Source organism: Canis lupus, chromosome 12 (genome assembly GCF_003254725.2).
Source record: "Canis lupus dingo isolate Sandy chromosome 12, ASM325472v2, whole genome shotgun sequence".
Classification (NCBI taxonomy): domain Eukaryota; kingdom Metazoa; phylum Chordata; class Mammalia; order Carnivora; family Canidae; genus Canis; species Canis lupus.
The window spans coordinates 15,887,477-15,906,575 of NC_064254.1; the positions used below are offsets into that span (position 1 = coordinate 15,887,477).

The window sequence follows — 19,099 nt, forward strand, 5'->3', positions numbered from 1 at the left end:
GATAAACAATGGAGATAATCATTACTAGTAAGATAGTGAAATCACACAGTTAGCCACCCCCCATACTAGGGATAATTGGATTCTGCACAGACATGTCCATGTATATTTTTAGCAACAAATACATCTCTATATAGATGTGGAGTTGAGATAAGAGGGAGAGAGATGGCTAACTTTCATTGAACATTTATGGCAATAATGACTGAAGTGCTGAACAGGATGCTATCTCATTCAATGTTTGTAACAAGACTATGGGCATCACCTCCAAACTGTATGAATGAAGAAATTGAGAAGCACTGAGCTCAAATAATTTACAAAACCGGGTACGGTGGGTAGGTGGTAAAGGAAAAGGCTAACTTCCTTGTTTCCTTTCTCCATGAATGGACTCATCCACAGAGCTGTCCAAGCCATTAATATGAATGCATCCCTTGACTCATAGGCAATTAGTCACCACTTGGTATTGACTACAATACCTTACTAGCTCTCATTATGATTTACTTCTTTTCCTTCCATTACCACTATCCTAAGGCAATTCTTCCTAGGAATACTTCAATAGCTTTATTCTTGGGCTCCCTGACTCAAGTCAACCCACTCTACTCATGGCCCAAAGCAGGCCTGCCACTGGGTTTTAAAAATAAAGTTTTATTGGAACACAGCCATGCCCATTTATTTACGTATTGTCTTTGATTGCTTTCATGCCACAAAGGCACAGTTAAGTAGTTATGACAAAGACCACATAGCCTACAATGCTGAAAATATTTACATTCTGGCTAGAGTTATCATATTTAGCAAATAAAAATATGAAATGCCTCATTAAACTTAAATGTTAGATAAACAATGAATGGTATTGCATGGGTCATACGAACACTACTTATCCATTGTTTAACTGAATATTTTCAAGTGATTCCTGTTATTCATGGAATCTGTATTTGCAAATTCTTCTGTTCATTGAAACTTATTTGTAACCCCCAAATCACTAGTCACAGTGCTTTCTGGATCATTCACAGAAAAAAATAATCAAGGTAGCTAAAGTGCAAGTTCCCAGCCAAACAAGGTGGCTTTTTGTCTTCTTGTTCTAGCTGTCCTACTACAAACAAGTGTTATTTTGGTGGTGTATGTAATGCCATATATTTTTTTCATTTTGTACTTTTTTTGAGTGATTTCACTGTTTAAAATGGCCCTGAGTATAGTTCTGAAGTGCTGTGTAGTGTTCCTGTAAAGGCTGTGATGTGCCTTAAGGAGAAAATACACATCTTAGATAAGCTTTGTTCATGTGCTATTGTGAGTTATGGTGCTATTGGCCATGAGTTCAATGTTATGAATCAACAACATAAAGTGTCTTTAAGTAGAAACACAAACAAAACGAGCTCATTTATTAATCAGTTGATAAAAATGTTGTGAGGAAAAGCTTGTAAGAACCTGCCTTGATTTCCCCTCATTCAGTGTTTGTGGAAGCAACTTCACGAACATAACTACTGCAAATGATGAGAATCAACTGTGTCTGAAAATAAAATTAATTATTTTACTAGGCTTTGTGTATGATATCTGGCAACTCTATCTGTTCCTTTATAAAAATTTTACTGCATTCTGCTCAATGCTATTGTTAATTATCTTTCAAAAGCAAATCCAATCGCACTTTCTGGTAACCCTTGTATTAGCACAGAATTCAAAGTCCTTCATTCCTTCACTCCTGCTTTTCTCCCATCCTCATCTCTTGCCACCTTCCCCTTGGAAGCTCTGAACTAGTCTTTCTGTATGACCTGTGATCCCTTCTGTCCATATGCTGTTCACTCTGTCTAGACATTAGCTTTGCAATTTGCCTGGTAAGCCGTAGCTGGTGCTGAGGACACTGTTGAATGTCACCTCCTCTGGGAAGCAACCCCCAAATCCCTAGAATGAGTTAGCTGCCTCCCTCAGAGTGTAGCAATGCTAATTAGGCCTCCTCCTCTCTCTTTTCCTTTTCAGAGAAATGCCATGGACCTTGCATCACCACTTCCAACTGCAGCCAGCCCTGTGCTCAGCACTTTCGTGGAGAAATAGGATTTACATGTCATCAAAACAAGTGGCAAAAATCAACTGAAACGTGTACAAGCCTTTCTGTGGAAACACTCTTTAAGGTAATGCATTTGCAGATTATTGGCTTCCGGGGCTAATTTCCCAGGAGAAGGTACTGGCATGTTCATGTGTTCTGTTCGGCATGACAATAAATCTCAGATCTAGATTTGGGAAAATAGCAAAGTGGGTGAAATTTGTCTCTTCTTCCTTCCTTACCCAAACTCTTAGATACTCTCCCCATCCTCACTCTCTCTTTCTCCCTCTCAGCATCTTTTCTCAAAAATAGACCAGAAACTCAATCACACAATGGAAAATGCTTAGAGGTTAAAGTTTGAGCTCTAAAGATGGATTTGTGTGTAACTTCGTCTTATTAGGGAACTTGCAACTTCTTGAAATTACAGTTTAGCATTCTTTGACTGGCCAAACTCCAAATTCATTCTCCAACCCATTCCCACAAATTCCATGTGATTCCTCTTTCAAAAAATTAAAAAAAAAAAGGACAAATTTTGTTTTTAGAATTTCTCCACTTCTCTAGAGGAAACTATCTTATCACATTTGAGTTAAGAACCATTGTCCTGAAAGCAATAGGTCAGTATCTTGATCTCAGTGGGAATTTTGGTGGAATTTCTTGTCTGTGCATGACTCCATCTTACTGTCTCCCACTTTTTTGGCATCTAAACAACTTTTTAGGACCACTTGCTTCCCTATTTTCCCCAGATGGTGTATTTGTGCCTTAGCTTCTTTACTCTGACATGGGTTAGGTACTTAATCATTTTTTAACAAAACGACTTTTTCTTTTTAAAAACAGGACTTCAATAGTGCGTCACGCCTTTCCCTAGCAGCATCATCCATACCTGTTCATGTACTTGATTTTCGAGCTCCAGAGCCCATGGAGAGTGTAGCCCAAGGAATCCGCAGGAACTGTCCAGTTGACTATGCCTGCATCCTCGATGTTGTGAAATCATCAGAAGCCACATCTGGAAACATTGCATTTATAGTGGAGTTATTAAGAAATATTTCTACAGATTTGTCTGATAATGTTACCCGAGAAAAAATGAAGGTATTCTTTAATAATTTCATTAAAAAAACTTGATGGCATTTTTTTTTTTGGTACCAAATCTTGCATTTAAACAGTTTCAAATGTACTTTTTAGGGTACAAGGTATGAAAACTACAGCAACCATAACAACAAAGATATGTATTTTATTTCAATTTTGCATATCAACTCACTCTAGTTTATGGAACTTTTCAAGAAGTTAGCACATTTTTAATACATGTTTTTGTATAGACTCACTATTTTCAAGAAAATGTCCCAAAAAAATGGCTGTGAGCAAAACTATGTTGCCCGCATTTCATTCTGTAGATAATTGTTCTGAGAAATGTTAATGGAGGTTTCATTTCTAAAAGGGAAATCTGTACATAGTAGATGTAGTAATTCTAAGTTAAATAAAGATAAACAGGCTTTCTTTTTTTTTTAAGATTTGTATTTATTTATTCATGAGAGACACAGAGAGAGGGGCAGATACATAGGCAGAGGGAGAAGCAGGCTCACTGCAGGGGGCTTGATGCTGGGATTCCAGGACCCCAGAATCGCACCCTAAGGCAAAGGCAGACACTCACTACTGAGCCACCCATGCTTCCCAATAAACAAGTTTTCCTATGGCAGAACTTTTTAGAGCTTTTCATGTGTTAATGAAACTTGGAACTCCTTATAGGAGAGGGGATAGGGATATGGTATGCAGTATTTCTCAAATTTAGGTTTTTATAGAATGTACCCCCAAATCCCTCCATTAAACAATCATTAATATCTCATGAGAATTTTGGGTTATATGGAATGTAGTTTGGAAAGGCTGCTCCAGGCACATAATAAAGCAGGTAAACTTTATCTGTGATTTTTTTTTTAATTTTAATCATTGTTTTACTTTACTTCCCTCTCTGAAGTCTTCTTAGCATGAGATTCTAATAAACTGCGAATTTGAAGAGAAATATGTCAAATAAGATTTGATCACTAGAAATTTCAGGTTTTAGAAATTGGCTTTCTACAATAATGTGTAAATCCTTAGCATAATTTCCATTTTTTTCTCCATTGCAGAGTTATAGTGAAGTGGCCAACCACATCCTTGACACAGCAGCCATTTCAAATTGGGCTTTCATTCCAGACAAAAATACCAGCTCAGATTTGTTGCAGTCAGTGAATCTGTTTGCAAGGCAACTCCACATCCACAATGAATCTGAGAACATTGCGGATGAACTCTTCATTCAGGCAAAAGGGCTTCTCATCAACCACAATACCTCAGAGAAAAAGTTCAATTTCTCTGTGAGCATGAACAATACAACAGAGGGTATCTTAGGAGTAATAGAAATTCCCAGACAAGAGCTGTGGAAGCTGCCACCAAATGCATCCCAAGCCATCAGCATAGCTTTTCCCACGTTGGGGGCCATATTGAAGGAAGTCCACTTGCAAAATGTGAGTCTTCCTAGACCTGTAAATGGTCTCGTCCTTTCAGTGATTTTACCAGAACAATTGAAGCAAGTCTTATTCACCTTTGAGAAGATCAACAAGTCCCAGAATGCCAGGGCCCACTGTGTTGGCTGGCACTCCAGGAAAAGGAGGTGGGATGAGAATGCATGTGAAACCACATTGGAGATCATGAACAAAGTGAAATGCTTGTGTAACTACACCAACATGGTGATGTCCTTTTCAATTCTAATGTCCCCCAAATCTATAGAAAATAAAGTCCTGGACTACATCACCTGCATTGGGCTCAGCATCTCCATCTTTAGCCTGATTCTTTGCCTGATCATTGAAGCCATGGTGTGGTCCCGGGTGGTTGTGACAGAGATATCATACATGCGTCATGTGTGCATCGTGAACATAGCTGTGTCACTCCTGATTGCTAATGTGTGGTTCATCATAAACTCTAACTTTTACAAAAAGGTCCAGGACTCCAACTGGTGTGTTGCACTGACATTTTTCAGCCACTTTTTCTACCTCTCTCTGTTTTTCTGGATGTTCTTCAAAGCACTGCTCATCATCTATGGGATATTGGTTGTTTTCCGTAGGATGATGAAGTCCCGCATGATGGCCATTGGCTTTGCCATTGGCTATGGGTGCCCCTTGATCATTGCTGGCACCACAGTTGCTGTCACAGTGCCAGAGAAAGGCTACATGAGACCTGATGCTTGTTGGCTTAACTGGGACAATACCAAAGCCCTTTTAGCATTTGCCATCCCAGCCTTGGTCATTGTGGCTGTGAATCTTGTGGTGGTTTTGGTTGTTGCTGTCAACACTCAGAGGCCCTCTATTGGAAGTTCCAAGTCTCAGGATCTGGCCATAATTATGAGGATCAGCAAAAATGTTGCCATCCTCACCCCGTTGTTGGGACTGACCTGGGGTTTTGGAATAGCTACACTTATAGAAGACACTTCCTTGATATTCCATATAATCTTTGCCCTCCTCAATGCTTTTCAGGTAAGTTCCAAGAAGTAGACTTCTTTTATTAATTAATATTATTAATAAATGTTTTATTTATAAGATTATTTTTATTTTATAATTCACTATTCTGGCTATACAACAAAAAATGGCTATGATTGAAAAATATAGAATACGAAGTATTTCATTTCTTTCCATGTTTTACAGACATTCAGCTGTGGCATCTCTCACGCTATTGGTTGTCAAGTTGGATTTAGTTGATCAGGCTGATTGGGTGGGAATCTCCTTTCTTCAGTCCTCAACTGATCCATTGTATCCCTCCTAAAGTTTCAGTGTCAGAAGAAGTTGACCTTTATTTATGGAGGACTAGTATTTCATCAAAGATGTGTGAGTCTACACTCACACGCTATGCCTCAAAACAAAGCACAGTTTTTATCCTTTCTCATGCAATTTGGGAACTCAGTGAAATAGTCATTTTCCATAGTATGAAGAGACAGGGCTTGCCATTCTCTTTGAGTGCTAACGGGTTAGGAGTTCTCATGCTGCTTCCCTGTGAAATAAATGTTAGGTCATTCTTCATTGAAATGGATCTTGCTGCATGCTGCTCCACGTTAAAAATGTTACTTTCCTCTGGGCTTCAACCTTTTCCTTAGCAAGATAAAGATATACATCTAAAATTGGGCAGCCCTGGTGGCTTAGCGGTTTAGCGCCCCCTTCAGCCCAGGGCGTGATCCTGGAGACCCGGGATTGAGTCCCATGTTGGGCTCCCTGCCTGTGTCTCTGCCTCTCTCTGTGTGTGTGTGTCTCTAAAAAAATTAATAAAATCTTAAAAAAAAAACACAACAAATCTAAAATCATCTCTATTGTCTTTTCTTGTTCTACCATACGTGGTTTGGCAAAATTATCCCTCTAAAATTTGCTTTGCTCTGTTTTGGCGACTGAGCTTGTACTTTTGGGAAGCTGTCACTAGCCAGACTGCTTTTCAAATCTATAAGTAATAGCAAATTTGGCAAGTTCACATCTTTAATTATACTTTGAATCAGGGGATGGCAAACTCCAGCCTGCTGCCTATTTTTGTAAATAGTCTTACTGGAATAAAGCCATACTCATTTATTTACATTTTGCCTATGGCTGCTTTTGAGCTACCATGGCAAAGTTGAGTAGTTGTAACAGAAACTGTGTAGCCCACAAAGCTAAAAATATTTCTTATCTGATTCTTCACAGAAAAAAATTTTCTAGCCACTGCTTTAAATATATAAATATAACTGCTTAGTGAAGCAGCAATGTATTCCTATTAACATGTCACTATTACTCTATTTAAAAAGGTAGTATGAAATACAAAGCAGACTTTTAAAAAATGCCCACTCAGATCAATTATAAATCTTGCTCATACTTCTTTAATAACTATGGTGAACATTTTTTTCATTCTTTGCCCTGCATGGCTTTATTTTTTTTTTTTAATATTTTATTTATTTATTCATAGAGACACACAGAGAGAGGCAGAGACACAGGCAGAGGGAGAAGCAGGCTCCATGCAGGGAGCCAGAGGTGGGACTCCATCCCGGGTCTCCAGGATCGCACCCTGGGCTGAAGGCGGCGCTAAACCGCTGCACCACCCGGGCTGCCCCTGCATGGCTTTAAAGAGAAACTTTTGACTTAAGGTTTTTTTTGTTTTGTTTTGTTTTGTTTTTTAAATCAAAAGCTCTTGGACTGACATAAATCTCCCCAACTCTTGAAGTTACTTTGGTGATTAATGATCTCATTATTATTATTATTATTTTTTTACTTTGCAACTTAATCAAACCCCAGAATGTTTTATTCTGTTTCTTTTCTGAATCACTTCTTTTCTCTTTTCTTGATAGAAAGAAAAATACTGAAACTCTTTTAGGTAAATTCACTCCAAATTTTCTCAGCAAGCTTTCCCTGTGAGTCATGTTTAAAATTCTTTATCTTCTAATCAGCATTTCTCCACCATGAAACTATCCTTAGAAACCCAGCCTTCCTTCCACTCTCATGGCAGGATCCAGAATTTTCTTTTCTTTTCCTTTCCTTTTATTTCTTTTCTTTTCTTTTTAAAAAGATTTTAACCATTTATTCATGAGAGACACAGAGAGAAGGCAGAGACATAGGCAGAGGGAGAAGCAGGCTGCCCATAGGGATCCTGATGTGGGACTCCATCCCCATACCCTGGGATCATGCCCTGAGCGGAAGGCAGACACTCAACTGCTGAGCCACCCAGTGGTCTGGGATCCAGAATTTTCTTAAACTTCAACTTGTACCATTTAAAAAGATTGACTGTAGATTACTGTGACTTTGTAGGTAACCAAATAATTTAAACTTGCTTTTAAATTTCTGTAGTTTTTCTCTTTTATGCATAAACTTCATTCCACCAGCTCAGAGAGCCTGCTCTTTCTTGACTTTTAACTCCAACTGAAAGTAAACTGTAATACAGGTTTTACTTCTCAAGACACCTTCCATGATTGATTGTTACTTTGAGCTACAGGATTCCATGTCATGTTATGTCATGTTACTAAGAGTAAGAACAGCTAAATATTTGGAAAGAAAGTAAACAGATATAATAAGGTAGAAAACATTATCCTACATCTGTAGCCGTTCAATAAATATCAATAATTTTCATGTGCAGACATGAAGGTGACCCTCTTTCTTTGAGGTACAATCACAGAAAATACTTGCCAACTGTATTTTTCTTTTTTTTTTTTTCTTTTATTCCTGAATCAGTAGAAGGGCAAGGTTCTAATGTCCAATAACTGTCTTGAAGATATCTAGAAGAGTGGTATTAAAACAGTTGGGATATTGTCTGCCAAATCATCCCTCATACTTCTGTTGAATTTTGCCACAGGGGTTCTTCATCCTGCTGTTTGGAACCATTATGGACCGCAAGGTAATTTGAATTTGTTTCACTCATTGTAAAAATTTTCACAGGGCTCAGGGTAGCAGGGGGTGAAACAGCTTTGATCAGAAGCCTGGTCCATGGGAGTGAATTTATGGAGGTGCTTGAGGCATGAGCTGAGGGGAGGAAGGGAGAGAAGTATATTCTCATTTCCTGTACTTAAGTCAACAGGAGGCTGTATATGAGAGTAGCTAAAAGAATAAAAACCATAACCAGAATTTTAATTTTAATCCTAAATCTAATTATAATAACCAAAATTTTAGTTTTTTTATTATTTTATTTTTTTAAAGATTTTTTATTTATTTATTCATGAGAGACACGCACAGAAAGAGAGAGAGAGAGAGAGAGAGGCAGAGACATAGGCAGAGGGAGAAGCAGGCTCCATGCAGGGAGCCCGATGCAGGACCTGATCCTGGGTCTCCAGGATCACACCCTGGGCTGAAGGCGCCGCTAAACCACTGAGCCACCCAGGCTGCCCCATTTTATTATTATTATTTTTTTAAAAATGTATTTGTTTGTTCATGAGAGACACACACAGAGAGGCAGAGACATAGGCAGAGGGAGAAGTGGGTTCCCTGTGAGGAGCCTGATGCAGGACTCAATCCTGAGACCCTGGAATCATGCCCTGAGCCAAATGTAGATGCTCAACTTCTGAGCCACCCAGGTGCCCCCAGAATTTTAGTTTTAATCCTAAATTTAAGTATAATGACACCTTAATTTTTATCCAAATCTTATTGGGTAAGCACTAGACTAAGCCATCTGATGCTGCTTCTTCCAGGGTTACTGGTCTCGAAGTTTCAGGACCTGGGTCTGGGTTTTGGGGATGTTGTCATTTCTTGTCTGTCATTGCTTCTTCAGATAAGAGATGCTCTGAGGATGAGGATGTCTTCACTGAAGGGAAGATCAAGGGCCGCAGAGGTAAGCCTTCCCTTTCAGGCTCAATACTGAAGGGTCGGTGTCCTCAGCAGAGTCATGTAGAGACAAATATTATAGCTTGGTATTTAGGATTTGTTAGCAAAGTGAATTATTAGGGGATACATTCATTCATTCATTCATTCATTTCTTCACTCGACAAATTTGGAGTATCCAACTGAGGCTTAAGGTCAGTAAAATATACCTCTCTAGAGAATTTTCCACCTTGGATGTATTTCAGCTTGACATCTGGACCGTTGAGATGGGACAACATGAAACCAGGATCAAGACTCGTAAAACACTAGAGCTGGGAAGTGAGAGATGAGTTAGAAATAAGGTTCTAGTCCAAGCTAGTTGTTTCCTAGGTAAGGAAATCAAGGTCCAGAGTGCTTATGAGATTTGCCTGAAGCCACCCGGATAATCATGAGAATTAGCATTCTCTTTGCTCAGGACTCTTTTCAGTAAACTATATTCTTAGATTGAAGTATATATATACTTATTGATCTTGAAGATGACTTTGACCAAGCTATCCATCTTTTAAGGTACCAACTAAAATTGCCATCAGTGCTATATTAATTAATTAGAAAGAAGTCATTTACTTAACCAACAATTTTACAATAAAAGCTACTTTCTTAAAAATAACAAAAATTTTCTGAACACATTGAGAGTCAGCACTTACAGTTAACTAGTATTGAGGGTGACTTTTGGTATCCCTAGTTCATCAATTCTAAGATAGGCATTTTTTTCACCTTTAAACATTTCTGAAATTGGAATGTATCTTACAATTAGGGGCATGTCATGAGTTAATTGGCAAGTTTTTTTTTCTTTCTTTTTCTTAAGGGAACATAATAATGACATAGCTAACAATGTTAGGTTCTGAAATATAATTTAATTCTGTGTAGCTGTGTCAATTTGAGTACTATTTTTCAGGCTTCCATTTTTACATGTTTATCTCTAGGAAGACATATATATAAATATAAACACTTTTTTTTTTGGTCAGTGCCGTTACTTAGTGACATTGCTGTTAACTTTTTTTTTTCATTTAGAATGCATCATTAAGCCCAACCAATGGATCTAAATTAATGAATCGTTGAAGATGAGATGTGAGTATTAAAAACTCAAGGAGAATCTTTACTTTAAAGTTGTGACAAACTCCTGAATGTCCCTTGTGAGCTCACTATTGCCTATGGTGTGATGCAGGAGTGAGGTGGGGAGGGGACAGGTAGATAGATCTTTCAGAGATTAAAAACTTCTTTACTACACAGTGCATAAATGAAAATATGCACATCCTCAAAACCTATGTCATGTCAGTGTCTACGTCCACATTTTTAAAAAGTTTTAATTGATTTAAATTCCAGGTAACATGCAGTGTAATATTAGTTTCAGGTATACAATATAGTCATTCAGTACTTCCATAGAACACCCAGTGCTCATCACAGCAAGTGTCCTCCTTCATCCCCATCACCTATTTCAACCATCACCACCCCCATCTCTCCTCTGGTAACCATTAGTTTGTTCTCTACAGTGAAGAGTGTGTTTCTTGGTTTGCCTCCCTCTCTCTTTCCCCCACCTTTGCTTATTTGTTTTGTTTCTTAAATTCCACATATGAGTGAAATCATATGGTATCTTTCTTTCTCTGAATGACTTACTGATTTAGCATGATACTCTTTAGCTCCATGCATGTCATTGCAAATGGCAAAGTTTCATTCTTTTTTATGGCTGAGTAACATCCCATTATATATATATATATATATATACACACACACACACATACATATATACATATATACACATATATACACATATATACATACATACATATACATACATATACATATATATACATACATATATACATACATATATATATATATATACGCATATATCTCACTTCTTTTTTTATCCATTCATCAATCAATGGACACTTGAGCTGTTTCTGTAGTTTGACTATTATAGAATGAGATAATGCTACTATAAACACCAGGGTGCATATATTCCTTTGAGTTAGTATTTTTAGTGCATATATTCCTTTAGAGTTAGTATATGGCCAAATCTTAAGCATACTTCTCTTTCCTCAATGAGAGGATGATGTCATCAGATCTACACTGATATAGGATACACCCTTGCTGTCTATACACTCACACACCTTAATTCCATCTTGTCAGTAAGTGGTGACACTTATAATAGTCTCATTGTTGAGAAGGAAGGCTTAATTGATTGAAATCACAAAGCAACAAGCCTATCTCTCCCTAATGAAGTTGGAGTCCAGAATCATCCCTAAGGGAGTATGAGTAGAATTGCAGCAAGTTAGCTACCTAACAGCCAACCTTTGAGACATATTTCTACACAGATGAAATTAAGGAAAAACAAATACTGGACATCCATAAAGAGGAGATACATAACAAAGAGGCATCCAGGAGCCTGAGAGGTCTAGGGGAACATGAGCAGGGATGATCGATTTTGGTATGGTTTTGTCTTAGAGAGGTTTCATGGCTTTTGTACATGGATATAGATGAGTCTCAGATTTTTTAAAACACCATCTGGAAGCAGGCACATCCTCTTTTAAATTCATTCTCTTTCAGAGTCAGGGCCCAGTATTGAGCAATGGGGCAAAGCCAAGAGTTGAAACAGTGGAATCACAGACATTCTGAGTTGGTGGACCTCTTAAGGGACCTGCTACATTACAGATCCTACAAACCTCATGTGCTGCTGTGGGACATTGGCTCATGGTCCCCGGGAGAGAGAGGGAAAGAAAGAGGGGTTTGTCATACATGCTGACGGGCATTGTGTGGGGTGCTGGGAAAACACCAGCATATTATCCTTAATTAATTATCTTCACATTTGGGTTTTTATGTCAGTGATTTAAAAGCGGGGAGGAGAGATATCATAGTCCTTTAAAAAGGGGAACTCTCCCACCTCTCCTCATTTCCTAGTCCACAGAGCTCCTCCACAGTGGAACATCACTATAACATTTCTTGATTAGTCACTACTCAAGAGGTAATTCAAATGACCTGTGAAAGGTCAGCTTTCACAGTTGACCTTTCCATTAAGTTCCAGATTTGACCTATTTTAGGAAGTTTGTTAGACTGTTTCAGGTAGAGGAGGATCTGCCTCCTGGGGATACTAAATCTGTGCATTCTAAAGGAGAGAGGCTGGTTGAAGTCTAATCTCCAGCGAGCTGAGTGGACCAGGTTGGCTGTAGTAAAAATTGGATAAAACCAATAGAACTCAGGATCTGGACCACACTCCTACCTGGAATTAGGGAGGTGCACAAAGCTTCCACGACAGGGTGGGAGAAAGTGTAGGGAGGAGGTGGAGATGTACTAACAATTCCCCAAAAATAATCCTCACCACATGATTCTTCAACTCTTGTTTTTGAACCTATGAGGTAGGGGATGAACTGAAGATTGCATTTTCTCATTGTATCCTTCATAGGTGGCCAAGTGCCTATCGAATTCTCTCAGTACTTGGAGCTGTGCTTTTTACATGCGGACACACATGGAACCAGAAGGATTAGAAACAGCAGCTGACACTGGTGCAGACCATGTTAGGGGTGCAACGAGTTAGACATCAGGGATAGGAAAATCACTATAAGTGAATGGAGACCTAGCAGCACGAGAGGGGTTTCAGCAGGATGGGGGGGCGGTGGTGGTGCTCCATCCATGGGTTAAGGTCAGAATTATGGAACATAATTAACATGTTCAGCAACATGGGGGTTGGGGGAGGTTTGGTAAGTGCAGGGCAGGTTGCAGCCCAAGGCAGGGCTAAACCACAAGGAAAAGGCAGTATTTCAAACTTTAAATCAGGGTACAAAATTGAAGACTGCCAGAGTCTGAGGAAATACGCAGAATTCCATTGGTGAGACAGGGGCCAGGAGTTCCGAATTGGACTCGTAGGACTTGTGACCTTGAGCGTGGGTAGAAGCTATCCCAGTGACCTATCCCAGTCTATATCCCAGTGGTCTATCCCAGTGACCTCAGGTTTGATGGCTCTTAGAAACGAGGTCAGGAAAGGTTTGTTAGGAGGTCTGGAGATCAGGGAAGGACTGCAGAGGTGTGTGAATCCCATTCTGGAGGCAGAGAAGAGAGGGAGAGAGAGAGAGAAGGGGGGTGGGTGGGTGGGGGAGGACACAGCTGCACAGCACCCTCTGCTGTTCTGACCCAGTGTTATTCCCAGTGTCCCTAGGAAGTCTCTTCAGTTCCTGGAAAATATGTGTTTATTCCTGAATTCACCTCAAAGGATGCAGAACTCTTCATTCCACAGTGAGACATGAGACTGACTGAACAAATGCCTCCAGAGAAACGACATGGTTTTCTGTGTGAAGTTGTAAGTTCAGAGTAGCAGTCATTCTAGAGACCAAGCTTAGGTAGCCCAAGAGGTAGAGAGGGCGTTGAGCACCAAGTTTAGGACTGAGGGAGCAGCCTGAAGAAGGGAGAGGGCACAGGAAAAGGAACCCAGGAGAATAGCCTTCCTACTGTGTGGCTTTGAGGAGATGGCTCAAGGCCTCTGGCCTCTGTTCCCTCATCTGTAAAATGGGGCTAGTGATAGTACGTACCTCCCAGGATGGTTTCAGGATTCAACGAGCTAACATATTCAGAACTTGGAGAATAATGCCTGGTTCAAATTAAGTTATCAGTAAGTGCCAGCTATACTTCCTGTTAACGTGTGTTTTAACCATTTTGCTTAGGCTGCTCCATTTTTCGAAAATGTTCCGTGTCCTGGACTGAGAGTGAAGCTCTAGGAGAGGGAAGCTGGAATGTAGGGGCAACCGAGCTTCCTCAGAAGACTTTCTCTTCTTGCCAAGTGTGACACCTAAGCCGTCAGGGCAAAATGTTTGCTGAGGAAAAAGTGAGAATGACATTTGGTGACTGGGTTTGAAGGATATAGAACCACGGACCCTTTGACCACCTACCCATGACTTGCAAGAGCCTGGCTTCTTGGTCAACCTTGTCAAGATTAAGATAGTAAGCCATTTTCTGAGGTCCTGGATGAGCCTGGAGCTATTGGGGCTCTACTGAAGGGGTCTGCTTTCACTCTCAAGGCCTGTTCTGTGTCTCCTCCATAAGCCCAGCCACTGTAACTGTATGGATCCTGCATACTTTGGGGGACAGGAGTTATGTCCAGTGTCAAGGGTAGGGGTGGGCATGAGAGTAGAAGGTAGGGTGGCAGCAGAAATACTGAATCTACTTTGGAGACAGTTAAGTCATGGTAAGTTTCCTAAAAATAGGAACAGAAGAAAAATAAGAGGACTTTTAAATGTGTTTATTATTTTAGTCTGTTTTAGACCTTGTGTAAAATAATTTAGCTACTAGGACTTTAGTTTCCTCATTTGTGAAACTTAAACATATTCTTGTAGATATTATTATTTGTGTGTGTGTTTAAACCCTATACATAAAAAAATTTTAGACATGAAAATAAAAACATTTACTTTTCACAACTTGTTCATGTGTGAGTTCATTCAAGGTGGATGGCCCCATTGGTACCACAACATTCTTGGGTACAACCCTTTTATCAGTCTACCTCAACCCATTGACCGGATACTCAGGAAGCCCAGGAAAGTAATCCTATCATGTATTTATAAGGTGAGGACCTGGAAATATTTGGCAAACAGCACTGCAGTCTTTCAGACATGCTCAGTAAAATTTCTATTGCCAGTTTGGTTTTAAACAGACGGCCTATCAGTAGGGCTGAAGAGGACCGTGTGTGTGTGGGGTGGTGCAGTTTGATGAAAGCAGAAGTTGTAAAGGCCAGTCACCCCTTTTTCACAAAACACACACACAAGTACCTTTTTGCAGCCCTGCTTTCAGGACTTTTAGTGTTGGTAGTTTATAAACAAGACAAGGGTTGGTTTCAAATCAAACTAATTATTTTAGTGATAAAAAATTTTAGTCATTTGGAAATTGTAGTCCTTTCATAGAATTAAATTATTCATAATGAGGGACATGAATCTAACTTCTTTCTATATTTAGAACATTTCCTGAACATTCATTTATTGACCCACTTTTCTGACTCTAGCCATTATAAAAACAATTTTTACTTCTCTCAACCCCCTGAGATTTAGAAAGTTCAGTGCATCAGGTAATTCCAAACCAAATAATTGCCTTTAGTTTGGTAGATTTACTTGGTGTCATATCAAGGTAAAATTAATAATTTCCTCATGATAATAGCATTTAGTCTCTTTTTTCCCATATTTTTTCCAAGCTCTCCCTCTTCTTAGCACATATTAGGGGAACTATCATGCTGAGTAGTCAGTTCTGCAGTAAGAGAACACATGCATTTCTAAAAACCACCACACTATGCAAACTGGTAATAAAACTCGCAGAACTTATGGGAAAAATGCATTAGGGGATGTAATATGCCAGCATCAAGGCATGAACCTTAGGCAGAAATATCTTAGCCTTGAGCAATTCAGCTTAAAAACAAATTTTCTCCTAGAAATTTTTCCCTTCTGGTAATTTTCATCTCTGAACACAACTCAGTGACTTAATGGTTGTACTCTCATTGAGGAATCAATTCTTCTTCTTCTTCTTTCTTTTCTTCTTCTTTCTTTTCTTCTTCTTCTTCTTCTTCTTCTTCTTCTTCTTCTTCTTCTTCTTCTTCTTCTTCTTCTTCTTCTTCTTCTTTTTGCTTTAGAGAAGGAGAGAGAGGTGGGGAAGAGGCAGAGGGAGAGCAGAGCCCAATGTTGGGCTCCATCTCACAACTCTGAGATCAGAATCTGAGTCAAAATCAAGAGTCAGACACTTAACTGACTGAGCCACCCAGGTGCCCCCAAGAAATCCACTTTTCAACTGCATTACATGGCCAGATGATATTTTATCCATAGTCTCTTCCCATCTTCCGATATCCCATTCATTCATGTAGAGGTGCCTGGAAGTTTGCATGACAAACAGAAGGGATGGCTTCTGGTGTTTGGTTTCCCATCCCAATTTTTTGAAAGGTAAAATCTTCTCAGGGAGTGGGGATGTGGTTTGAGAGAGATACAGGATCTCTGGGACACAGGCAAGATGTGGCACCACTAAAAGAGGCAACCAGAGAATGGAACTCATATCCTGTGTCTTTCCCTGAACTTCCTCTCGGAGAACTCATATTGAGATTAAAGAGCCCTCAGTGCAGGACCTGACAACCAGCAGAGGAAAAATTTTAGCTGATAAAACATGTGAAGAATGTTAAAACTTGGTAAGCAGGAAACCATCAAGGTACAGAAGGCATTTTAAGACAATGGAAAGAACTTCTGTTAAGACACAGGAATGGGCTCTGATGTTCAGGGAATAAGGACTGTAAACATCTCAGCCATTGGGCCTGGGGATTTTTGGATAGAGTAAGTATGGATTGGGACTTGGCTCTATGATATTCTTCATGTATATGCAGGGTAGGCCAGGGGAAAAAGACAGGTTTGGAAGACAGCCAGATGTATGTTTCAATTCTGTCCTTTCTACATTCTTTGGGGTGACTTGGACAAGTTATTTAGCTCCTAGAAGTTTCCATAAAATGCTCATCCATAAAGTTCTGGCAATCTAAACCACACCTTATGCTATTATGGAAAGTGAAGAAGGTGATGTCTGTAAAAGCACATTTCTTAGTGTCTAGTAGATGGGAGACATTTGAGAAAAGTTTGTTCCCCTCCCTATCCCTTTATTTGTCTGGGGATGAGAGTGTGAATACCTTGCCTTTTCTCTGAAGGTGCTTTTGGCTCTGTGTAGCAGGCAAAGCAGGGGTGTAGACTGGAGAAGTGGAATCAAGGACTTCCATACTAGCACCTTCATTGAGCTCTAGGGCAAGAGCTGGAGGAGGGCTTCAAATGTCCTTCTAGTGGATTGGCCTGGTCACAGGAGAGGAATGGAGAGAGGGTTTTAGAGCAGTGACCTGCCTCAGGAATGAAAATTAAAACTGGATCTGGAGCCTAGCATAAGAGACAGCAGGACTCTGTATGATAAAACAATAATTTTCAGAGTAATGGAGAAGATAAATTTCATTTTTGAACAACTTCAGTCACTTAATTCCATAATTCAAAGCAAGCTTCGTGGAAGATTAGTGGTAAGGGCTCTCCACGTGCTAAAATTAATGTGTCTACAGAGGGTTCCTTGGGGAGAGATGGCTTGACACTTCTATTACCGTTAAGAAAAACCATCCATGAATGCCATGAAGCACTGCGGCGACTCTCCTCCAGCTGCCAGCTGAATGATACTACATGTAAAGGCCCAGCTCCCTTGCCTAAATTTGGCACATTTCTGAAGGGCCACCCACCTCCAGACTTCCTGTGGGATTGGCTAAAGCTTCTGTTGCCACTACACTGCAGTTTGATCCTCCCTCTGCCCTCTCAGGCTCCCTTCTGTCCCTCATGGGTGTTCTCGTGAGTACTTCCCAAAAAACTTTATGCAAGCAAACCTCCATCTGAGTCTGTTTCCCAGGGCATGTGACCAATGACACTATGCATGGTAGACTGCTGTTATGGATGCACTAATGCCGTTCTTTGTGCAGAGTGAGTTGAAGCAAGTCACAGTCTGAATGTTCTGCAAGGTAGACTGAGGGAGTGTTGGTGGAGATTTTTTAACATTTAATGATACGTTGCGTCCTATGGAAGTAGGTCTCACTTTTTGTTTTAGATAAGCGATGTGGTAGCAAAGCAATCCGGGACTCAATATTTCAAGTTCATCAGCTATTATCAGAGACCTACCAATCAATGACTTTGTAGGCTGACATAAGATCCTGTAAAGAGGAAGCACAGCTCCTGATCTTGAACGTGGCCACCCAGCATGAATACACTTTGAGATGTGATTGTTTACCCGAGGAATGAGGCCACTTCAAAAGCAGTCTAGTGCTCTTCTTGATTTTTAGGGAGATTATATAGTAAAGACAAACAAGGAAAAACTCAGGTCCTAGCACCTGCTATGAACTCTGAGAGTACCTGTGTGCTATGAAGCATGGGACCTAAGCAAAGTCAACCTTTCCATTCATCCCATTTCCTCATCTGTCACTGCGGATAAAGACTAAAGAATGTTGGCTGTGATCCTGAGTCTCCAATTCCCTGACCTTAGAGGCTCCCAAAGAACTCCAGGGGGAATGCTACAGCTATTTGTTTCTCATAAGCACTTCTATGTGGAGTCATATTCTCACAGGGAGGCCAGGATTGGTGAATGGGGCTGGACCATGTCACTGGAAGCCTCAAGGCCACCTTTTGTCTTTCTGGCCCAAGGCCACATGACCTTGGTTTGTTATCTAGACTCTCAATGTCTAAAGTGAGCTCAAAGACAAGTGCTTGAAATACAAGCAAATATTTGTCTTTAAATCTTGGATCAGTGGCCTAGGCTGCAGGCTCCAGGTTTCCTACTTACCATAGTACTGTGGTTAGTGGGGCCACCGCTGACCCAAGCTCTGGGCAGAGCATCTGTGCTTCAGCCTGGCCTCCCAGCCTCGGCCACTGTGATACTGAAGTCTTTTACTTATCAGCTCAACTCTACCCACTTCTAAGTCCAGCCATTATGGAAAGTACGCTCAGAGCATCATAGACACTGAAACTTAAGACATGCAATTTACAGCCTGCAATCCGGATTAAGTGTACTAGTCCTGAGTCCTGAGTGTCTTTGGCTCATTCTATTTCCTTTATCTCCTATATTGGGCAGGGTTTACTGAATATCTGTTGTGCTGTGACTGTTCCTTATTCTGTAGGCCACCTTCAGGACTAGAGCCCTGAGTTCCCCTCTGGACAGTTTCATCCTTGGAGACTGTGCCATGTCCTGGCTGGAGCCCTACTCCACTGGTCAGCTGCTTGGGATCCACTGTCATTGTCAAGTG

General features: G+C 40.2%; 1 protein-coding gene across 3 annotated transcripts in view; it reads left to right on the forward strand.

The window, feature by feature from the left end:
• The window catches only part of ADGRF4 (adhesion G protein-coupled receptor F4), a 31,262-nt gene extending 16,518 nt beyond the window's left edge, over positions 1-14,744 (forward strand). For all 3 annotated transcript variants that reach the window (XM_035697667.2, XM_025418979.3, XM_035697670.2), the window contains 7 exons: positions 1,963-2,114; positions 2,861-3,112; positions 4,144-5,523; positions 8,345-8,386; positions 9,254-9,313; positions 10,354-10,410; positions 13,995-14,744. In XM_035697667.2, the coding sequence (XP_035553560.1) occupies positions 1,963-2,114; positions 2,861-3,112; positions 4,144-5,523; positions 8,345-8,386; positions 9,254-9,313; positions 10,354-10,401 (1,934 nt within the window). In that variant the 3' untranslated portion in view covers positions 10,402-10,410; positions 13,995-14,744. The remainder of the gene's footprint in view (positions 1-1,962; positions 2,115-2,860; positions 3,113-4,143; positions 5,524-8,344; positions 8,387-9,253; positions 9,314-10,353; positions 10,411-13,994) is intronic.
• The last annotated feature ends 4,355 nt before the right edge of the window (positions 14,745-19,099 follow it).